This window comes from Peromyscus californicus, unplaced genomic scaffold (assembly GCF_007827085.1).
Source record: "Peromyscus californicus insignis strain IS unplaced genomic scaffold, ASM782708v3 Scaffold_5__1_contigs__length_169319896, whole genome shotgun sequence".
Classification (NCBI taxonomy): domain Eukaryota; kingdom Metazoa; phylum Chordata; class Mammalia; order Rodentia; family Cricetidae; genus Peromyscus; species Peromyscus californicus.
This window is the reverse complement of record NW_026294573.1, coordinates 62419311-62443978: the sequence shown is the minus strand read 5'-3', so window position 1 is coordinate 62443978 and position 24668 is coordinate 62419311. Positions and strand designations below refer to the sequence as shown.

The following is a 24668-nucleotide window of genomic DNA, read 5'->3' as shown; positions in this document are numbered from 1 at the left end:
ATTAGTAACTCAGGGGAGTCCTCAGGTGAGACATTACCCTGCCTGACTGGTTAGTGTTCTGGTGACCTGGGTCAGGTTGTCAGTGTCCTGTGTGTTGGTTGGTTTGACCTCTTCCTCCCCTCACCAAAACTGATTGTATCTGGCTCAAACTAAAGATCATCACTTGGAGGGTCTTCCAGGCTGAGGGCTGATCACTTAGTCAGAGGCAGCTCTCTGTGTCCTTCTCAGAAACAGCCATCTTTGTGCTTCACAAATCTCAACATTACTCTCCCCCACTCCTCCCCCGCTTAGCTCCGGCTTTTGATAATGCATTGCCATTTATTCAGAGGAAAGTCGCTTCCCTTTTTTGTTTTCATGATATTTGGGCTTATATTTGTTTTCTCCTTGCCCACAACCTACTGGAGTTTTTCTTTCTATGAAAGTCGAGATAAAAATCTCCATCTTGAAAAGTATAAAGAAAAATAACCTAACCCTTTGCCTCTCATGCACCCCATTTATTCTGCGTTAACCTCAGGGTAACACAGGGAATGATGTAAGAGCAGTGTGACATGCCTAACCAAAGCGCCACTATGTGAAAATAACCCACAAAACTTATTTTGTTACTACTATTTACATTTAAAATAAAAAAAACATGAATGAAGGAAAGAATCATTCTTGCTTTCATTCATTCATGCTTGGTTTTTTTCCATGTTAGTCTGGGTGTCTTTATTGTTAGAGTGAGTCACAGACAAATAAACCAAAGAGAATCAATTATCTTTAATTGATGAACAGCTGAAGGCCACTAGTTTCTCTAATATAAACTTAAGTTTTAAAAAGGAATGTTTTGAAACTTCTTGGAACTTTTTTCCCCAGTATTTTATTTACTTACCAATTTTAGTCAAACACAAGCTAGCTAGAGTCAAGTTAAATTGAGTGATTTTTCAACCAAATAAACTCCAAGCTTACAAAGCACAAGAACTGATTGCGTGAGGACAAGACGTATTAAAATCCTTTTTGTGTGTGTAATGCTGGCTGTACCTTATCCTACACCAATCTACTTTTGTAATATAAACTTCTAATGAGAGACACTGTCACCTACGTGGCCAGCTCACAAACTAAAGTGATGGAATTATTCAATCATTAACTAAAAGAATCCAACCACAAAAGTGATATGTAGAAGAGTAAAAAATGACTATTAAATGTAGAGATTGTAAAGGGGGGTTCCCTTTACCTACTCAGACTAAACAAATGTTTGCTGTCACCATCTGAAGGCTGTTTGACATCTTTGACAGCCAGGGTCCTGTCAAAGGCGAAGAGAAGGTTACCATGAGGTCCGATCTCCTCCAGGCAAGCGTTATAGGGTCAGAGGCAAAGATCTAGAGAGTACCATTTTCCCAACAAAGCAGCAAGTCCTTTTCAGGAAAGCTGGGAGAATTGCTAGATGTGATAAACACCTTGGGGAGTGGATTTTGGTGGAGCCGAGGTCACTGGAGAAGTAGAATCCCCACAGCCACAAGCATCTGGAAATGACGTGGGTTGCTGCCAGGATTTTTGGGACAGGAGGAGGAGCATAGTGGACTTCAGTAAGAAAATGGTGGGCAGAGGGTGATGTACTAATCCCAGCCTTGTAGCCCCCTTGAACCACAGCCACATGGCCCTGAATGAATGTGGTGAAGGAGTGAACCACCAGAGAAGTCCGTTCACCAGTAACCGGCAGGCTCTGCTGTGAGCCGGACAGTGGACAAAAGTTTCATCCTAAGAAGTTTACCTGACACAGATGGTGTGTTTGATCCCTGCACATTTGCGAGGCTGAGGCGAGAGGATTCCTGCAAGTTCTAGGCCAACTGCAGCCTCTGAGTGAGATCTTGATTTAAAAAACAAAACAAACCACCACCCAACAACAACAGTATAAATCTCTAAACAAATACAGGAACCCATAAGGTGAGAATTTCTAGGTCAAAGTGGAGGTGAGAATAAGGACCCAAAAGCTTTTCACAGGACAAGACACATGTGGAATAAAAGTGATGCAGTGTATGAAAGTGTGCTTGTGATCACACACACACACACACACACACACACACACACACACACATACACATCTGGCCTCAAGCTCAGTATACTTCTCATTGATGGATAAGTGTCCATTTGAATTGACATAGCTGTAATTTACTGGAAATATTAACTTTAATAACACAATCCTGAATGGATGTCCCATTGATGCCCATGGGAAAAAAAAATCACAAATGAAAGCAAAGTTTAGAGAAATGTTCAGAAAATGGAAATTGTGTGTCCCCTGTTGAAGAGCCATGCACGCACAGGCTGCCTTTACAAAGAATCCAAAGCCTCTCCTCCCCCCAACACCTATCTCCTGCCACTCAACCAGCATCATTTTCCCCACGGCCCTCTTGCTTCCTCTTCTGGCCGCCCTGGTGATGTGCAGCTATGCCCTGTCGGCTTTCTTAGTTGTGACCTGCCTCAGAACTCTGGCATGCTTAGCAGGAAGATATTTATGCTCGGGACCAAATGAGAATTTCTCCTTTCTAGTGTCTGAAGGACAGAAGGAACTTCTGATCCCCTCAAATATGAGTGACAGCCCGATTCAGAAGTCCCACGGTGGAAGGAGGGAACCAACTCCTGCGTACTGCCTTCTGACTGCCGTGTGTGCCATGATACATGTGTCCACACACTTACATACATAAACAGATAAACGTGTGCCATGATACATGTGTCCACACACTTACATACATAAACAGACAAACGAGACAAAAATTGAGAATTAAGGGTGGGGCTCCTGGAGGAGAAAGGGCGTTAATGTCTCCTGCATGTTATTTCCCTGCCCTTTCCATATGTACTCTGTTGTGAGTTCTCTACAAGCGGAGCCGTCTCAGCAAACTGAAGTGTCCATCTGCTGATTGTCACAGGCTGCTCCGCTTGTTGGAAAATGCGCGTCTCAGGCTGGACCTGCGAGGAAGCCTGGGACAAGACCTGGGAAGAGGAAAACACGCCATTCCTCTGCCAGAGTGATCTACGTGGTGTGCACGTCCAATAGACAACAACTGGTCCTGGCGCCACACGCGTGCCTCTCCTCTCCACCAGCTCTCCTCTCGATTGAATCCACTTACTCCCTTGCCGCAGTTTCCCTGCCTCCAGGTCCAGCCCATCTGCGCAGGTGTTTCGCTTCCCTTGTGATTCTGACTTCGACTTTCTATGAAGAGTGAGAAGACACGGTTTCACGGAACCGCGGTGAGCAGTTTGGGCTTATTTGTGCTTGTGTGCATGCGGAGGGTTATTATTCTGGGGGCGGGAGGAGTGCCCCGCTTCAGTGACGTCATCGAAGCTGAAAGCGAAGGGAAACCGCTCGGTGGCTGAGCGGCTTCGCGAGCGGCGCGTGGGAGAGCGCCCCCTGCTGGCTCCTCTTAGCCACACCCGAGGAAGCAGCCAAGGCAACAGTCAGTTGGCTCCAAAAGGCACAGGAGGTCCTTTCTTAACAAAAACTGACTCGGTGCCGAATATCACCATTCTCTGTATATTATATTACTACAGAAAAGATCAAGTCTCCAGCTTCAGTCTTCTTGGGCAGTGAGCAGCTGTAAGGAGAACGGAAAAGAATGGGGTTTTGTGCCTCCTGCCTGCGGTGAGGTAGGTCACACCTCCTGACACCACCCCTTATCCATGCTGTGGGACAGACCCCGGAGGAACTCGGGGCAGAGGTAGCGAGGGGGTGGCTGCAAAGGGAAGTCTCCTGTCTGACTGAGTAAATAAATTCTTCTTAAATAGCATATCCCATCTGATTTTCATATACTAAAAATATACCCCTTGCTATGGTGCATACTGGCAGCTCTTCCATATAGTTAAGTAGAAATTGCAGACGCATTTTAAGAATTATCAGGCAATTCTAATATTGCAGAATGATAGCCAGTGATGCCTTTTCATTGATGTGTGTGGGTGTTGGTGGAATTTGGGAAGTTGAACCGTATTATGCATAGTTTGGGTTTTGAACCAAGATTTGGGAGATTGGAACATATATAAATATTATGTATGATATGCAAGTTCTTTATGTATATCATAAAGAACTTTATGTATATTAGGTCTTCTAATAGGTACTTTATGTATATTAGTTCTAATATACAACTTCTTTATGTGTATTAAGTTTTCTTAAGTTCTGCTGTAAAAGTTACATGTACATGTGTATTATCTATAGTACTTAAGAAGCAAATTTGAATGGTACATATGTTGCTGTTAGAAGGGTTCAGGAGCATCTGTGCATCATATCTAATGCATATATGCTATATATTTATGTGTTGGTTAGTTTTTGTCAACTTGACACAACTGAGAGATATTTGGGAAGAGGCAACCTCGACTGAGGGATTGGCTTCCATCAGACCGCCCTGTGGGCATGTCTGCCAAGCATTTTCTTAATTGCTAAATTATGTAGGAGGGCTCAGACCATCACAGGCAGTGCCATCCCTAGAAAAGTGGGCCTGAGCTATATAAAAAAATGTAGTTAAATGTGAGCCTGGGAGCAAACCCATAAGCAGCATTCCTCTATGGCCATGGCCTCTGCTTCAGTTCCTGCCTCCATGTTCCTGCCTTGAGTTCCTGCCTTAGTTTCCCTCGGTGATGGTCTGTAGTTAAACCAAAAAAACCCTTCCTTCCTCCAAGTTGCTCTTGGTCTGTGTTTCATCACAGACACAGAGAAGTAAACCAGAATAGTTTACATAGAATAGTATCTTTTACATCACTCCTTGAATGGAGGATCATAATATTTGAAAGGTATAACAGAACATAATATATATACACAACTTGTGTGTATATGCACATACATACATATGAAATATACATGTAGATATAATCTTACTGACTTTTGGCTCAAGTTTACATTTCCAGTATGAAAAGGTTTTCCTAGCGGGTCCTGTATTGTCACATTGACCCGCACATCTCTGTAACCGTATCACTCACAATCCTCAGAAGTTCAGCTGAAGTACAGGAAAAGCTGGAGTGGCAGTCAGTGAACGGCACCTCCTCCTGGCACAGGTCCTGCTCTGGTTCTGGAGTTTACCTACTTCACTCACAGGCCATCAGCTAAGAAAGAAGGCAAGGAGAGACTCGGGCCTTTGTCATGCAGTGCTGTGACAGATGACAACAGCTGCATGTGACCCTGGTCACAGCTACCTCTTCTCCATGTGATAACACCCTGGGCCAATTGGCAAGGCCACACACAGGACCCGACAGGCACAGAAAAATAGATGGCAGAGTTGCAGCACTCACTCTTATCTGTACACGACACACACACACACACACACACACACACACACACACACACACACACACACACACGAGATCACTGCACTGTGCCTTGCACTTTGAAATTTGAGTTCGTCCAGGGGCAGACTATACCAGGTGCTTGCTACACATTTGCTCAGTAAGTGAAAGGGATTTAAAGAGCCAGAAGCATGTCAGAACTTGAAACTTAAAGTGGGCAAGTTCAGTTGGATGTGGTAGCCCACACTTTCAATCCTACCACTCAGGAGGAAGGTGGAGGCAGGTGGATCTCTGAGAGTTGGAGGCCAGTCTTATCTACATAGCCAAGTTCAAGGCTAGTCAGGGCTACAGACGAGAGAGAGAGAGAGAGAGAGAGAGAGAGAGAGAGAGAGAGAGAGAGAGAGAGAGAGAGAGAGAGACAGAGAGACAGAGAGACAGAGAGAGACACAGAGACACAGAGAGACAGACAGAGAGACAGAGAGAGAAACTTGGCAAACTTAGATACAGTGGGTATTAAATCATGGCCTGCCCCCAAGATGCTGGTCACTCTCAGAGAACAGATCTCACAGCCTGAAGAAATCAGGCCTTGCTCCCCTTCAGTTCTCTCTTGGACAGAGAGCTAAGAATCCATCTTTGCTGTGTCTAAGGGTGACTAATTTGGGAACCTGGCTCCTCCATGCTCTTTGTCATGTATGCTCATTGGATAAACTAGCATGGCATGAAAAGTTTCAAACATCCGCTGACAGGACATAAAAGTCAGACATTTTCCTTTGTGGGGGGATTTCTCCGGAGGATCCTCTGGGCTTTCTCCTCCCTTCTGTCCTCCACCCTCTCGCCCTGCCCCGTAATTCTTCTCATTATCTCTCTTCTTACTATTATACTTTAGCCGGGTGGTGGTGGCGGCGGCGGCGGCGGCGGCGGCGGCGGCGGCGGCGGCGGCGGCGGCGGGGCGGCGGCAGCGCACGCCTTTAATCCCAGCACTCGGGAGGCAGAGGCAGGTGGATCTCTGTGAGTTCGAGGCCAGCTTGGGCTACAGAGTGAGATCCAGGAAAGGCACAAAGCTACACAGCAAAACCCTGTCTCGAAAAAAAACAAAAACAAAAACAAACAAAAAAACTACTATACTTTAAGTGATCCCTCTCAATGAAGCTCTCCTCTTCCCCCTTAAGCCTCCATCATGCTGTATCTGACATATAATATAATGTAATGTAATATAATATAACATAATATAATATATTGTTACTTCCTAATGTTCTCCCATGTCGATGCCTGGTCATGGTCTTTGGACCCTTCCTAATAAACCCCACCACTGAAGGGCAATTACATATTAGATCTTTTCCCAGACCAGCCAACGGCCATTCCACTCCTGTTTCTGTATCTAACACTGGGTTCTAGTACTAACAATGAATAGGAGATGCCAAGCTTGCTACATAAACTCTGCTGGCTGGGTGGGGTGGGGGCTCTCCTAGCCTTTTCTGTGAAGATGGTGGTAGGCTGAGAGATTATGGCCTCCACTTCCAGCTGCAGGATCGGGTAGTCTGAGGGGCAGGGTGACTGGCTGGGTCATTGGGAGCGGGGATATTAGGGAGCACATCTGGGTTAAGATACAAAGACCTGAGCTGGGTGGGGGTGGTGCACGCCTTTAATTCCAGCACTCGGGAGGCAGAGCCAGGTGGATCTCTGTGAGTTCAAGGCCTGGTCTACAGAACAGGCATCAAAACTACACAGAGAAACCCTGTCTCAAAAAAAAAAAAAAAAAGATACAAGACCTGGAAGAGAGTCTCTAGAACTGAGCTTCCACACTGGCTGTGATGTACTACCTTCAAGGAAGGAGGCTTTTCCCAAAATAATGCTCAAAGTGGGACCCATCACTTGTTCTCTCCTCACTAACAAGCCTATGACAAATGAAAAAAAGAGAAAAAAAATTGAAAATTGACGCCTCACAAAATGGCAATAAAATGGCTCCTTAGGAAGGCCAAGTACTCAGGCATTCCACAAATTGTCTCTTCAACTGAAAATCAAAGCCAGATGTCAACAACAGTGGCCTTAAAAGTGAACCATGAACCAAGGTCCATGGTAAGTCTAAGATATTTAATTTAGCCCTCATGATTATTCTAAGCATGACATTTATGCTTTATAGAAAAGGATGCTTTCAGTACATGTATAATCATTTCATTTTGTAAAAATAGAGGCAATTTCTTAAAAGTTACATATGCTATATACATACCCATGTATGAGGACCCATCCCCCACCCCCCAGGAGCAAAGAATCTCTGCCTTTTCCCCTTGGGATAAAGCGGTTTCCTCAGGTTGGTCTTGACTCATACACCACTTGATGGTGATTTTTTTTTAAGTTTTGGTTTTGGTTCTTTTGAGACAGGGTTTTACTATGAAGCCCAATGTGTCTGTAATTCAAAATTCTCCTGCATCAGGTTCCCTAGTGCTGGGATTACATGAGCATGTTTGCCATGCTCATCAGAAGGGCTGTTGCTACTGAATCCTAGAAGGTGTAGGTAAGTGGACAGAGGGCATTGCAGAAACATTAATGTAAGCTTAAGCATCTCATAAGAAAGGATTTGTGTGGGGATTATAGATTGTAGATTCCTTGGGAGTTTTAAAACTTAACATTCACAATGAATTAGAGTGTTTTCCCTAATAACATTATAATTTAAAGAATATTTTGATTACACTGAATGTTGAATATACTATACCTGATGTTATAGTTAGTATTTTTTCAACTCGACACAAGTCAAAGTCGTCTTGGAAGAGGGACCCTCAGTTGAGAAAATGTCTCCATCAGATTAACCTGTAGGCAAGTCTGTGCAGGATTTTCTTGATTTAATGGTTGATATGGGAGGGATTGATCCACTGTGGGCAGTGCCACAGTTATACAAGAAAGCAAACTGAGGGGGCCAGAGATATGGCTTGCTGCTCTTGCAGAGGACCTGGGTTTCATTCCCAGCACTGACGTGTCAGCTCATAACTGTCTGTAACGCCAGTTCCAGGGGTTCTGATGCCCTCTTCTGACCTCTGAAAGCACCAGGTATACATACAGGCAAAACACTTACCCATAAAATAAAAGTAAATCTTTTAAGGAAAGAAGGAGGGAAAGAATGAAGAAAGGAAGGAAGGAAGGAAAGAAGGAAGGAAGGAAGGAAGGAAGGAAGGAAGGAAGGAAGGAAAGAAGGAAGGAAGCAGGCTGAGCAAGCCATGGAAAGCAAGCAAGTAAGCAGCATTCCTTCATGGTCTCTGCTTTAGTTCCTGCCTCCAGGTTCCTGCCCTGACTTCCCCTTCATAATGGTGTGTCCTGAAAGATGAAATATACCATTTTCTTCTTAAATTGGTTTTAGTCAGTATTTTACAATCAAATTGGGACACTTGATTAAAAAGATAAAGCAGATGAGTCATTAATGATTACAATGTACCATTTAAGTCCCCTTGCCCACATCACCAAAGCAGTTGACTAGTTCTTGGCTGATATAGATAAAAAAATAAGCTTCTGCTTTAATGGCAACAGATCTGAGGGCACAGACCAGTAAAGAGTTGGGCAGGCTTTTATTGATCCGTGCTAGCACAGGGACTGTGAGCACTGAGAAAACAAAACCAGGTATCCAAGGAGCTTCATCCATTCTCTCTGACACTGATTGTTGCCTAAACTGGTTCCTCTGGTTATATCCATTGCAAACAGATGGAAACATGGGCAGGACAGCTGCAGTCGACAAGGCACCATTAAATAGCACATGTTTGCAGCTACATCCATCCTAGGATGAGGGGGAAGTGGCCAGGTTAGGAAAAGAGCATGCAGAGAGAAAATGCTGGAGGATGGGTATGCACAGAGCTAATGCCACTGGACTGTTTGGTGGCCAATAGAGCCTTGATTGAAACGTGCGTGGCAATGTGAACATTTGAATAAGCTGAGTCAGGAAACCATTCTGTGTCTTTCACAAGCACTTCCTTGTGCAGATACTGGATGGAGGGTACTGAACAAGGTGAAAGGTACTTGGTTGCAGAAGCAAATAGATTAAAAAAAACCATTTATAACCTAAGAGATGGTCATTTGACATCTGAATAGTCCTTAAGATTTGAAAATAAGGCTTTCCACTTAAAAAATGACATGGCTATGAAAAAAATTACTGGCTATGAATGCTTAAAATCAGGTTGAAACATTCCAGGCATTTTGAAAGCTTTTAAAAATGTTTCTAATTCAAATAGAATTATGTCACTTCTTCCTCTTCTCTCCTTTCAGTCCCTCCAGGTGCTCTCTTTCTTTCCAGTCCCTCCCATGCCCCCTTCAAGTTGATAGCATCTTTAAAAATTATTATCACATACATATGTGTTTATATGTGCGTATGCACACATGTTTAAATACAACCTGCTGAGTCCCTTTCGGTTGTTTGTGTGTATGTGGTTTCAGCGATGACCACCTGGCATTGTCCACCAATATGGGACTCCTTCATGGGTGAGGCTAATGCTTCCTTCCCCAGCAGTTATTAGTTGCTGTAGATCTTTGTCTAGGGGTTGGACCCCACAAAATTTTCTCCTTTCCACTTTGATATGTCCATTGATATTACCATTGTTTTGGTTTGGTTTTGTGCAGCCATTTCTAGGAGAGACTGTTTCACAGAAGATTTCCTTACATTCTGATTCTTACAATCTTTCTGCTCCCCTCTTCCTGGAGTTCCCCGAGTCATAGATCCTGGAGCTGTGGGATCGATGTAGATATATCTGTTGGGCCTGGTTCTCCCATAATCCTGCCTGTATTGTGTCCACTTATGGTGATGATCTCCATTTGCTGTAAAGAGAGGCTTCTTTGATGAGAAGTGGTAACTACACTTATCCAGAAAAAGCAGTGTGCACAACTTTTGGATGATGTAATGGGATTAACAATGTAAATCCGAGATTGGATAATGTTCACACATTTTCTGCTCTTATTATTTGACCAAGGTATGCAGATCAAGATTTAATGCTGTTTTTATTTTGCTCATTTGCTTTAAGGGGAGATATTCACTAACATTCTAGTTCGGGTCAGGTGTGGCTGCTCATGACTTTAATCCCAGCACTTGAGAGACAAAGGCAGGCAGATGTCTGTGAATTCAAAACAAGCATGGTCTACAAAGCCAGTTCCAGGCCAGTCAAGGCTATACAATGAGACCCTGGGGAAGGAGGCAGGGAGAGGGGAGGGAGGGAGGGAGGGAGAGAGGGAGAGAGGGAGATTGATTCAAATTGGTGACTGCACCTCTGGGCTGGAACCCATCTGAGTGGGGATTCCAATTTTAACCACTAGAGGACAGAATAACATCATTCACAAGAATGTGTTTGGCTGCACCATTTAGGAAACAAAACAATTCTGGGTATCCATGTCTTAAGTCCCTCTGGCTAATTAGATAAATCTAGATTATATTCATCTTTAATGAGAACAGTTAAGGTCTCAGGCATTTAAATACCCCCACCGATATTTAAATGGGACAAAGTTAAGTTATTAAAATGCAAGTTGAAAAAAAAAACTTTTCTTCAAAAACAATACTGGATCTTCTAGCTAGAAGAGGTCTGAGGTTAAGAGCACTGTTTTAAGCTCACCTTTTCAGTATTCACCTGTTCTCGATTACTACCTGTATTTTGTTGTTTATTGAGAGACTGGGCTAATGTGGCTAGTCAATCAATTGACAGCATCTATGTGTGCTCACTGAGTTGTGGTGATATGTGAGTCACCAATCAGGTGCACATACGAACATTGTGTTCTCTGCTTCGTTTTTTCCATTGCTCAACTTGTTTTTCAACTTTCCTCCCAATAACGAACCTATATTATTATCATTCTTCCCGCTTTGCTTGTTTTTAAATATTAATTTAGCTGTTGTAGATCTTTTGGATTATAATGATTATTTCAGAGTTTTTTCAATCCCCCCCCAAAAAAAAAATACTTATTACAATTTCATTGGTATTTTTGGAAAAGCTGACTCCTTGATCATTTGAGCGTCTGAAGCTATTGTTAGTTCTTGTTTCTAATCTGCCAGAGGCTTATATTTTCCCTTGGGTCTGTTGGTCATGGAGTTGTTATTGGCCAGGACATGAAGAAGATGGCTGATGTCTGTCTTGTTTTGCATCACTAGGAACATAACCAGAAGCAAGCAAGTAGACGCCTCAGGAAAGTCTATTTTTGTAGCAAGAAGGAAAATTCATAGTCAGACTTTAATGTCTGGCAGGCTCTCTGGCCCCACTCCACCATCACCCTGCCTGGTCTCTTGAGTTACTTAGCACTTCATTTCTGTCCACTGACACAGTTGAGAACCGCAGACCCCACAGTCGCTAGTCAACTTGGGAGAACAATACTGCAGCCCTATTTTTTTTTTAAATTGAGAATAGATTCTTATCTCATACCATACATCCTAGCCACAGTTTCCCTTCCCTCCACTTCTTCCAACTCCTTACCACCTCCCCTCTCCCCCAGGCCCACTCCCCTCCATTTTTTTCTTCAGAAAAGAGCAGGCCTCCAAAGAGAGAACAGCCAAACAGGGCAAAACAGGATACAATAAATCAAGGCAAAAGCCCTCATATCCAGGTTGGACAGGGCAACCCGACAGGGGGAAAAGAGTCCGAAGAGCAAGCAAGAGAGTCAGAAATAAACCCGCTCCCACTGTTAGGAGTCCCACAAAAATCCCAAGCTAACAGCCATAACCATGCTCAGAGGACCTGGTGTAGTCCCATGCAGGCCCCATGCTTGTCTCTTCAGCCTTGGTGAGCCCATGTGTGTGGTGGTGTAGCAGGAATCTTAGAGTGTCTTATTAATAAAGTCAAACCCGGGGCCAGTTATTGGGGTGAAATGCTGGATAGTCAGAGAGACAGAACAAGCCACAGCTAACCTCACCTGGCCAACTTCTCAGCTGATCTCGTTTCCTCAGACTGGAAGCCTCTGTGTCCTCATCCGATTGGCTCTCAGCTGAACTGTGCTGCTAGAAGCCTGAAAGCTTAACCAGCCAAAAAGCTTCTAGTTTCTGGTCCTCACGCCTTATATACCTTTCTGCTTACTACCACCGCTCCCTGGGATTAAAGGCTCGCTTTCTGGGATTAAAGGCATGTGTCACCATGCCTGGCCGTTTCCAGTGTGGACTTGAACTCACAGAGATCCAGAAGGATTTCTGCCTCTGGAGTGCTAGAATTAAAGGTGTGTGCTACCACTGCCTATCCTCTCCGTTTAATATTGTGGCTGTTCTCTTCTCTGACCCGAGATAAGTTTATTAGGGTGCACAATATTTTGAAATATTGTGCACCCTAATAAACTTATCTGAGGTCAGAGAACAGACAGCCACTAGATACAGAGGCTAGAAAATGGTGGCACTCACACCTTTAATCCTAGCATTCCAGAGACAGAAATTCAGGCTTTCGAGCAGCAGTTCAGCTGAGAGCCATTGGGATGAGGACACAGAAGCTTCCAGTCTAAGGAAACAGGATCAGCTGAGGAACTGTTGAGGCGAGGTAGCTGTGGCTTGTTCTGCTTCTCTGATCTTCCAGCGTTCACCCCAATAACTGGCCTCAGGTTTGATTTTATTAATAAGACTCTTTAAGATTCCTGCTACACATGTGAGCCCTGTTTAGTTGATTCAGTGGACCATGTTCTCCTGGTGTCTCCCATCCCCTCTGACTCCTACAGTCTCCCTGCCCCCACTGGCTTTCGTGGGTTTCCTTGATCTCCAAGTAAAGGGACCCAGTGGAGACCTCCAATTTAGACTCTGCATAATGTCTGGCTGTGGGTCTCTGTAGCCTGCAGCCCTACTTTCTAGCAGAAATAAATAAAGTTTAAAGATGTGCCTATTGCTCCTCTTCTTCCCTTCCACTCAGCCTCTCTTCCTTGCTCCCGACCTTCATTGTTCCAGTGTGAGTGGTAAGTTTTCTTTCAAATGTCAGTCTATGTGGCATCCTTGGTCTAGACAGCCAAAGCACTCTCAATTGGGGGCTGATAATTTCCCTGGAATGATAGTTAGTAAAGCAGACAAGTTTGCTACATATATCAGGGTTAAGTGTTTCCATTTCCCTCCCTGCTTTTTTAAAAAAGATTTATTTATTTTTAGATGTGTGAGTATTTTGCCTGCCTGTATGTATGTGCATCTTATGTTCTTGGTGTCCATGGAGGCCAAAAGAGGGCATCAGATCCATGGAACTGGAGTTACAGAGGGTTGTGAGTTACCATGTGAGTGCTGGGGACTGATTTCAGGTCCTTTGTGTAAGCAACAAGTGCTCTAACTACTGAGTAACCTCTCCAGCCTGCGTTCCCATTGGTTATGTGTTCTCCTACAGCACCTCTCCAGCCTGCGTTCCCATTGGTTATGTGCTCTCCTACAGCATCTCTCCAGCCTGCGTTCCCATTGGTTATGTGTTCTCCTATAGCACCTCTCCAGCCTGCGTTCCCACTGGTTATGTGTTCTCCTACAGCACCTCTCCAGCCTGCGTTCCCACTGGTTATGTGTTCTCCGACAGCACCTCTCCAGCCTGCGTTCCCACTGGTTATGTGTTCTCCTACAGCACCTCTCCAGCCTGCGTTCCCATTGGTTATGTGTTCTCCTACAGCACCTCTCCAGCCTGCGTTCCCATTGGTTATGTTTTCTCCTACAGCATCTCTCCAGCCTGTGTTCCCATTGGTTATGTGTTCTCCTACAGCATCTCTCCAGCCTGTGTTCCCATTGGTTATGTGTTCTCCTACAGCACCTCTCCAGCCTGCGTTCCCATTGGTTATGTGTTCTCCTACAGCATCTCTCCAGCCTGTGTTCCCATTGGTTATGTGTTCTCTTATAACTGTGGTTTCTCTGTTGACATTAGAATTGCCTGGAAAAATCAAAACAAACAAGCTTTTTTAAAAAAAAAAAACCCACAAAACCACTGATGCCCAGGTTTCTATTTCATTATTTTAAAATTAAAATATATTCTTTAATGAAGTCCTTTGAATAGTTAAAATGAGAATTATATCAGAAAAGAGCATGTCACTTAAATATGGTTTTTGACAGTGAAATATTATAAAGTCATACAGCTTGACTTTTAAAATTAGTGTAAGACAGACTGTAGGATAAAAGGTCCAGTCAAAGAAACCCACCCTGGCCCTGAAACCAGAGCCAAAAGGCTAAAAAGGTCCAGTGAAAGAAACACACTTTGGCCCTGAAACCAGAGCCAAATCTGCCCCTGACCAGCTGAACATGAAGTCAATGAATCCCTGAATAGGAAAACCAACCAGTCCCTGAGCAGAAAACCAACCAAACCCCGAGCATGAGCACAAAACTCTAGTCAATCGTAGCTTGTCCAAGCTCAAGGGGATTGAAATCTGACCAATTCCCTTCCTGAAAATCTTCTCCCTGGAAAAACTCCACCCCTAAGAAGCCCTATACAAGCTCGACTGCCTGTTCAGTTGACTGCTGTCCTTCTCCACCCTGGCAGAGGCAGCCACTCTCCTGGATTCCTCCTTCACATCTCTTGAAGGAGTTTTGGGTGAAGATCTTTTTTTTTGCTGGCACTGAGCAGAATCTCTTCAGGGATGCAGAAGAAGCAATTTCCACCTCTACTGGGAAACTCCCTTAGGGGAGCAGAGCAGAGCTCAGCTGCAAAGTCTCTCTCTCTTTGTCTCTGTCTCTGTCTCTCTGTCTCTGTCTCTGTCTCTCTCTCTCTCAGAGAGGAGCAGGATTGCCACATCCTGAGGGAGACCATCCCCTACTGGATCCCAGCTTCAGGTATAGCCTGACTTCCAGACATGTCAGGATACCTTTCTCCTTACAGCTGTAGGTATCCAGGATACCTTCCCTTCATAGCTGTAGGTATATCCTGACTTCCTGACAAGTCAGGATACCTTTCCTTCTGGAACTGTAACACTTTCACAGACTCCAGAAGAATGTTGAAATAAAATGGAACAAAACAAAATCACCACAGCTAGAAAAGTGTGGTCGTGCATCTCTAATCCAGAGGCATGTTAATGTGAGTATCGTTTCCCCACAGGATTCAAGAATAGCTCAAACAACCACTATAATTTGGTTAAGACATGTGTGATCTAAACAGAAAACAATGTGAAGTTCTGCACACAACACTCAGAGACACAGGGGGAAAAATTCATGTTATTCCCAGGGGTTATGAGATGTGAGGTGAAATGAAGAGTCAAAATGATGACATGGGAATTGCTAGAACATTCCTTGGGACAGAGTAAGAAAGGAGCTTCTCTTTCCCATTCAGTGCAAAGGCTCATCCCAGCCACACAGGAAAGGCCAATCACTACCTCTAAAAGTTGGTCTGTTCCTTAACATCCTGTGACAAAAAAGTTAACTGATACCTTTGTGCTAAGATTTAAGAATTTCTGTCCTTGTATCTTTGGTTGTGAGTCTAGCCTTTAAGAGCTGAGCCAATTGTCCAGCCCAGGAGAGACTACCACTGTAGTGGGTAGCCATTCCAGCTTTGATCTGGAAGTTCCAACCCCCATTGAGACTTCGGCAACTGTCCCGCCTACAAGGTGGGGCCAAGGGAGGCGCCTGGGGATCTGAGAGCTGGATTGGCGGGCACTCTCTCTGTTGCGGGACCCTGGACTGGAGAGGTGGACCGAGCAGAGCTCCAGAGAACACTGCTGGACTGTGATACACCTTCCCCAGACTCCGCGACCTACCTATTCCTTAATTTGTAAGTTACGCCATTAAATAAATCTCCTTTTAACTACGTGGAGTGGCCTTAATAATTTCACCAATATACCACCTTCCTTAGACCAGTAAATTCCTAACAGTATTCTAATACTTAACCACAGGCAAGGGTAGATCTTCCTCCCATCAAAGACGTTCTCACACCCCCAACTCTTTCAAAGAAGTTCCCTTTTTTACAGCAGAAGGTGACCATCACAGTCAAATGCATGGGGTGCTGAGCCTAGTTGATACATCTATAATACAAACCCCTAACTGAAGGCTCAGGGAACATTGCAGAAGAGGGTCAGAAAGAGTCTAAGAGTCAGGGTGCCAAGAAGTCTGCTGTGAGATTGTGCCTTGTAGATATGACAGGGAAGCTACACCAGGAAATCTCAACAACATGACTGCCTAAACCAGACCTGAACAATGACAACACCAGTTGACATGGCGACCCAGATGGGGCTTTACCCTTAAGGAAGCCTTATAAGCAATGAACAACTTCTGATAGAGGGAGAATTAGTCTTCCCTAGGGACGAGCCCCTTAATTGGTTCCCCAATATTGAGTTGTTTCTTGCTTATATGTATATAGAACAACAATGGCTGGAGAAGAGGAGGCTGTGAATGGAAAAGGGAAGCAAGCATGGGAGGGTAGGTAGAAGGAGAAGCAGGAAATGATTTATTATATTTTAATTAAGTTAAAAAAGAATTTCTGTCTTTGATGCTCATTAATAAGTTTTTTTTTCCATTTTGTCTTTTCAGTGCTCATGTGCTCATACAGTAGTTTTTTTTTTGTTTGTTTGTTCGTTTTGCTTTTATGAGACAGGGTTTCTCTGTGTAGTTTTGGTGCCTGTCCTGGATCTTTCTCTGTAGACCAGGCTGGCCTTGAACTCACAGAGATCTGCTTGGCTCTGCCTCCTGAGTGCTGGGATTAAAGGCATATGCCATTGCCACCTGGCACATACAGTAGTTTTAAAATAAGAAATTATTTAATGAAAGTAAAAAAGGGTAAGTGAATTAATGAAAATTCATAAAAGGTATATTGTAACCATTCCTTATTCAGCTGGGTGCATTAGTTAAATGGTTTGGTGGCACAAGCTATAACTCAGTTGTTCTGAATTTCAAGTTCAAAGCCTTGCCTGGATTGCAGAGTGAATTCAGTGTAGTGAGATGTTATCTCAAAATGTGTCCCCCAAAAAAGGGAAAGAAAAAAAGGGTGAGGCACATGGAGTGCTTGAGTGAGGACCTAGGCTGGACCACAATATTGAAAAACTCATAGAAAGATTGTAACAGATGAGGAGGAGTGTCCCAGAGAGCAGCATCAGAGATTAAGGAGACACAAACATGGAAAGCTTATCATGGTGAGGGCAGGATCACTGCCTGACTCATGAAAATACTCTACAAATCTACGAGTGTACCCTACCTATCTCAGCACCCAAGAGTGGACCATAAAAAATGCACTTTCAAGTCCCTGAATGTCGGCTTGTGTCGTCATTGTCCTATCTCCAGAGTGCACAAGGCCACGTCCATCCATTGTAAAGAAGACTTTGTGTGATGTAAAGATTCTGGACTCTGCACTTGAAGGGATTACTAGGAAACACTTGAAAGCACCCTTGCAGGTGAGAATGGGTGCACTTGTGGTTTCCCATAGGTACAGGTGTTGGATACTTAATCCCCAGGCAGTGGGGCTGTTTGGGAAAGCTGAAGAAAATAAGACACGGGATTTTGTAGACAGTTTGAGTCACTGGGGTTGGGTGCTGAAGTTTGCTAGATTGACCCCATTTCTGCCTGTTGTCTGATTCTTGACTGTGAACTATACGGCCAGACGCCTCACATTCCTGCTGCTATGCCTTGGCCACTATGCTGGACGGTGACTCCTTGAACTGAGAGCCAAGTAAGTCCTTCCTCCCTTAGGTCCCTTCTTGTTAGCTATTTGGTCACGGTCATGAGAAGAGTGATGCAGTGCACTGCATGTGGGGCAGGGAGAAGCATGACTGTCTATTCATTTTAATATACATTATATGTGTCAGAACCGCTGCTCTGTGGTCACTAATCCCATTCGTTTTCCTTTTGGACACAGCTACATACGTTTCCTTGTAGTTGATGGAAGGCATTTTTTTTTCCTTTCCCATTAGTTGCATTGTAGCACATGGTTTTTTTTTTTTTTTTTAAAGTGGGAAAGACTCAGTCATTTGATTGACCCCACCCAGCTCCCTCATGGCCCAAATGGAGTCTAACAGAACAATTGCTTTTTTTTTTTTTTTTTTCTGAGACGGGGTTTCTCTGTATAGTTTTGGTGCCTGTCCTGGATCTCGCTCTGTAGACCAGGCTGGCCTGAAACTCACAGAGATCCTCCTGGCTCTGCCTCCCAAGTGCTGGGATTAAAGGCATGCACCACTGCCACCCGGCAAGATCCTTTTTTTTTTTTTTTTTTTAAGTAGACATAGAATTTCAGGCCATGTCTTCCATATCCAGGGCCAAGGTTACACTTCAGCGTCATCATCCACCTCCACAATTTTACCAAGAGGTGAGCAATTCCCACCCTCCACTTCCATTTCTGTCTCTTACTGATTGCTATTCAGAACCAGAGATGGTTTTACTCTACCCCACCGCTCCTCCAAATGGTTTCTCTGTGTAGGCCTGGCTGTCTGGAACTCACACTGTAGACCAGGTTGGCCTGTCTGCCTCTGCCTCCTGAGTGCTGGGGTTAAAGTGGTGCTTGACAACTGCCTGGATTACTCTACACTCTTGTTTAACAGCTATGGTGGTTTCCACTTCTCACCTTTCATAGAGCGTCTGATTTCTCAGTTTTGAGGAAAGGGATATCTAGAGGAGGGGAAATGTCTTTTCTTTAATTCAGGATTCAGAGGGCATAACACAGGCTAGAAGATAATTATTATCCCAAATGATTATTTTGCTGCAATATTGTAACAGTGAGGGCATTTGTGCCACAAGTCGGGGTACCTTGGGATGGAGTTTCTGCTGTGGCTTCTGTTAGCTCTGACTGGGGCTTGCTGTGTTACTTTAAGCATATTGCTTCATCTTTGAAGTCTTGTTTTCACCTGAGAAAAACAGATAATCACAGAAAGTACCTTGCGAGGTTGTTTGGAGAGTTGAATAATTGTTAGATGACGGATTTGGTTCTGGAAACTTCCTGGTTTAAAGGAGAAAAACAGCAACAAAAAGTTTTCCAGACCACGAGAAGCAAAACGACCTGTTTTTTCAGTCAAGTGTGGTAAATATTTCTTCCCTGACTCCACTACCTCTGCATGAACTTAAAGGTAAACAGATCCTGTGCTGGGCCTCACAGTGAAGTCAGCAAGGACTTTTTCCTGCCAGCTAGCTCCTGTGTTTCAGTTGCTGGAGAGATTGCTTTACTGTGGAGACTGCTCCACATTCAGAAGCCCATTCAGCTTCTCCCCGTTCATTTCAAGCTCAATCTAGAAGCATCCACCAACAGTTGCTTGCAATGAGTAAGCTAAACTGGGATTGCTTAGCTCTCCATTCAGTAGTAACTTCCATGGCAGATTACACAACGACTGTGAAGTAGAATTCGTCCTTTACCTTGCTGCTTGTATTTGGATAATGTAGCAAAGATACCAAGTCTCAGTGGACTTCAGACATTTTGCTCCACATTGCTTTGTGACGACTTCTTAAAAGGCTTGCCTAGGAGAGATGCAATCCTGTCACCAGCAGACCCTTCGTGAAGCAGAAACCCCTCCCTGATCAGCTTCCTCCCAGCACTCCACCTCCCAGCCATTGCCAGCAAAGAGCAGGCTGCCTCATTCTTGTTTCCTCTGGCCTTCCACTAGCACCTTGGTTCAGCAGCAAGGCTCTTTCACTGATACTTCTGGTAGTTCTAACTAGCTAGATACATTTAACTTAATTTGACATATGCACATGACTCAAAATTACCACTTAGAAACAAGAGTAAAAACTCTCCTTCCCCAGTCTGCATCCCCAAATCTGCCGTTCCTTCCTCTACAGTACAGTAATTTATCGCTGTAGTTTATATTTCATGTGTTCTTTAGTTCTTCATGGATAGCAAGTACAAATATTAAAGTTATTTCATGGTTTTTGCCCAAATACACCACTTATACACATTTTCCTATTTTTTTTTTTGCTTTATGTATTTTTGTAGGGGAAGTGTCTCCTTATTCTTTTCAGCAGAATCATGTTCCCTTGTGTGAATATGGCTTGTACCAACTTCTGCTGATCTGGCAAATTATAAGAGCATTTATCAATCAATCCAGCAGTGTCTAGCACACAGGAAAAATTTCCTGCCTCCTCAGAAGTCTGTGAGTCTATTTTTCTTAATTAAACCTTGAGGAGTTACTGAATAGGCTAAATGGGGTGTTATTTAGTTGTAATCTGCATTATTATTATTATTATTATTATTATTAGAGTAAGATTAAATCTGTTTTCATTCCTTTGCAAATTGTTCATGTCTTTTGGCCATATTTATATTAGTCTCTTGTAACAGAAATATTCAGTATTTGGTGCTAGTTTCAAATCTTACTCATTGTCTCTAACAATTTCTGGTAAACAAGGAATTCATTGGAATGAATGCTGTATGTTAAGGAATGCTCACCACATTAAAGGCATAGTTCATCATATCTAACTGCAAAATTCTGTGAAAACTTCACCATTTGAAGAACCAGTTATAAAATTTCCATGAATTCATTTTAATTCTCAAATAAATTAAAACTGGTAGAAAACATAACACGGCATGGCAAAATGAAAACAACAGTGGCCAACTCATGCAATCTTCAGACACAGTTAAAGACCTGCAGAAGCAAAACAATGCAGCTCAAAGAAGAAACCAGAAAGCTCATAGACCTCCTCTCACTCTGCCACCAACCTATGCTTTTAAAACCCATTGTTGGCTCTTGCTTCACAGTGTTCAAGGGTCTAGTTCTTGTTTGCTCAGCCGTCCTGTGAGCCTGAACACAAAGACCATACAGCGGTTGAGTTCTACCTGGACAATGATCCAGGCACAGCTGCTGTACCTCTGGTTTTCCAAGTAATCGTGGATCCTCCTGAAGTATGCTTTAATCCGTAACCTAAGGTTCTGCACACTCGGGCCACCACTCTTCTGCTCTGCTTTTAGCCCAGCTAGTGACTCCACAGATGTCAGCTGTTGGTGAAGCGCAGCTAGGACCCTCTCTATACGGCTTTCCTCCCAAATGCCCAGAGAAACATGTGTCTGGAAGAGGCTGAAGGTCTGCTGGAGGATCTCGTGCAGAACAGCCAGGGCATGTCCCTTTTGGTACTGGTGACGACTCACAGGCTGCCAAGGAAGCAGGAAATTCTTCCTGTCTGCTAGACACTGCTGGCTGGATGGGACTGGCAAAGCTTTCAGTAGCTGTAGACTTTCTCCATCCATTCTTGATTGGAAGCGAATCAGTTTCGAGTCTAGGGAGGAGACAGTGCAAGAAGCCAACAGCAGCAGCACCATTTCAGGGAGCTGTTTGTGGATCATGGTGAAGGACAAAAACACTGCTCTCTGTGCTCACCTTGTGAAACTCCAGTTCTAGGCAATGCTGGCCTTTCATCTATCTCAGATTATGACGGACAGCATTCTTTCTGCTGCCTCTGCTTCCTTGTGTGTCATTTCCCCAAGTTAATGTCTTAGGTTTTCTGGTTCCCACTTCAAGGTTTTTATGGAACATTTCCTTTACTCTCCTCATTGTGTTGGCTGTTTGAGGAAGTACTGAAAGAGCGGGCCTCACTGTCTACTTTTCTGGAGACAATTACAGTTGTCCAATCTGATCCGCTACTACCCTCATTATTTATTACATACAAGGTTTCATTTAACACAATGCACTTTCTAAGTGTTTAGTCAGGCTTAGTAATGTTCTTTTATTGAGAGGAAGCTTTTTTTTTAAGCCGTATTATTTCATGGAGTATTATTTATCAAAGCCTTAGCAGTACTTAGACCACACTCAGAGGTAAACACTAAAATCCACAGGCTGATAACTTTGAAACTTCAAGTAGAACTGTAAATGTGCACAAATATTTGGGCAAATGAATCTGAAAATAGGTATCAACAATCTTGGATTGTTTTGTATCTCGTTGAATCCATTTAATATTAAAATTTTAGCTTATAAAATAAAAGTAAAAATTATCAAAAGACTGTGGCTATAGTCTCATGAGAGTAGCAGAGTAGAAACAACCTACAAGAGCAATATAATGGTTACAAATGTGTTGGTTCCTCTACGAACCCATAAGTGATAAAATGATGTATGAGAAGAGACAGAGGCAGGTGGTTGGTCCATCTTCTCTAGGCCAGCTGCGACTACGGTAAACCAACGAGAACATCTCTACAGCAGTAATGGCTCTTAAATGATGAACACCCAGCTCCACATTGCTAAGACCCTCCTGAGTAAGTCTCTGCCTTCTACCTATCTTCTTAGTCTCACCCCACACAGCTGTAGTAAGTGTAGTTGAGGGAACCAGACTCCAGAGAAAGTAAAAGACTCAGTACCCCACAACACAAGTAGTACTCACAAGACTCAGTGCCCTCTTAACACAGCTGGTGTGTTTGCTGATGATTCTTTCTCTCTGAAACATTGCTAGTGTTTCTTTAGTGACTATGGCCTATCTGAGGCCCAAACTCCTCTCTCTCTGTCTCTGTTTCTGTCTCTGTCTCTCTGTGTCCCTCTCCTCTCTCTCTTCTGGAAACCCAGTGTACTTTGTATCCCCTTTAAAATTTCTAACATATGTGAAGCATTTCATCTACCTGTCTTACAACCTCCTCAAATTAAAAGTCTCTTTAGAATATAAAACAAATGAGCTTATTACCTATACGGCCATAGTAAACGTTAGTAAATATTCACTGAGTGAAGTAATGTGTCCTACCATAAAATGATACAGCATATTACATCTCTGATTATTTCTCTGAAGGCAGTTTTTGGGTGAAACAATACATGCTAAAAACACACACCTTTTAAATTTTGTTGTCTCATTAAATGTTTGGATAATGGAATTTAAGCAGTCTCAACATATACCTTCAATGTGGAGCTTTGGGGGAAAGAATACTAAATGGTAATGAGCTCTGATTCACAATCAAGGCTTTCACATAGATTGCTTTGTATTAATTTATTTGTTCTAACAAATAAAATTTAACTTTCAGTAGCTTATACTTCATTCTAAAATTAACTTGTTTTAGCCTATTTTTGTGGCTTGATTGTGACCTGTTTCCTTTATGTTTGGACATTCCTCCCCAGGTGGTGGCACTATTTTGAGGCAATATGGAACCTCTGAGACATGGAGTCTGATGTACACAGGCTGCTGGAGCAAGTCCTAAGGGTTATAACCCGGTCCCACTTCTAGCCCCTTCTCTGTTTTTAAGCTGCCAGGTGTGATGAAGCTATGCCATGAGCTCCCCTCCCACCATGCTTTCCCCACTGCCACGCCTTTCTTGCCATGATGGATGAGACGCTCTGAACTGTGAGCAAATGTAAGTTCTTTCCTAGCTAAGTTGCATCTATTATTGCCACTAGGAGAAAGGCACCTAACATATCATATATATATATATATATATATATATATATATATATATATATATAATCAAAACAATGTATGTTGAGTGCCATTGATATTTTAATATGTGTATCAAATCAGGGCAAACACATCTATCTTCTCATTTATTGTTGCTTTATGGCAAAGACGTTCTAAGTCCTCTTATTCAAGTTTTCAGAAATATCCATTACTGTTTATAGCCACCCTGCTGTTTTCCACACCAAACTCCTTGCTCCCATCTAACTGGAGCTCAGTAACTGTTGGTCGGTCTCCCTCCAACCTTTTGTTTCCTTATTCATCGTCAGCTTCCCTAACCACAGTTCTATTCTTTACCTCTCTGAGATCAACATCTTTAGCTTCCACATGCGAGGTGCTTGGCTCTCTGTACCTGGCTTATTTCAGGTGCCATAATTATCTCCCTTTCCATCCATGCTGTCATAAATGACATAACTTTGTTCTCTTTTTAAAAAAGATTTAAATATCAAAAAAAATTACCTGTGTTGGAAGTGATTAGGGGGCGGTTGTGCATGTGAGTGCAGGTGCCTGTGGAGACAGAAGAGGGCGTAGGATCCCTGAAAGTGGAGTCACAGGCCGTTGTGAGCTGCCTGAAGTGTGTGCTGGAAACTGATCTTGGGTCCTCTCCAAAAGGAGTGTGTGCTCATTCTTCAGCACCTCCTTCTGTTTTCTTAAGGCCAAACCATTTCACGGTGTATGTACAACATTTTCCTCATTCATTCATCTCTCGGTGGGGACACTTGTTTCTGTTCCATGGCTATTGTAATTCCACAGCAAATATGGAAATGAAGATACCTCTTCAGCAGACTGCTTTTATCTTCTCAAGATCTATACCCGGTAGTGAGATTACTGAACCACATGGTAGTTCTACTTTCAATGTCTTGAGGAACCCCCTACTATTTTCTATTATCATACTGATTTATATTCCCACCAACAGTGCTAAATAATTTCCTTTCACACAAATTTCTTTCAGTTTACAATAATGATCTTAAGTTATGTTGGTTTTTAAACATTTGGGAATTTTCCAGATAGTTTTGTGTTATTGATTTCTAATTTGAATGTTGTGATTAAAGACTCTGCTACCTCTGATTGGACCAAGAGCGCTTTCATCCGGTAACTAATGGAAGCAGATGCAGAGATCCACAGCTAAACACCAGACTAAGCTCTGGGAGTCCAGTTGAAGAGAGGGAAGAGGGATTCTATGAGCAAAGGGGGGTTAAGATCATGATGGGGAAATCTACAGAGACAACAGAACCAA

The 24668-nt window shown here is 43.3% G+C and overlaps 1 protein-coding gene across 1 annotated transcript; it reads right to left on the bottom strand.

Annotated features, from left to right (window-relative positions):
- Positions 1–20335: 20335 nt before the first annotated feature.
- Ifne (interferon epsilon) lies at positions 20336–21826 on the bottom strand. Its single transcript, XM_052717577.1, has one exon. It carries the CDS (start codon positions 21351–21353, stop codon positions 20775–20777), a length of 579 nt encoding a protein of 192 aa, XP_052573537.1. The 5' UTR covers positions 21354–21826; the 3' UTR covers positions 20336–20774.
- Between the last annotated feature and the right edge of the window lie 2842 nt (positions 21827–24668).

Coding starts and splice junctions, on each gene's coding strand:
- Ifne (XM_052717577.1), bottom strand. CDS start 21,353: ATGATCCACAAACAGCTCCCTGAAATGGTGCTGCTGCTGTTGGCTTCT.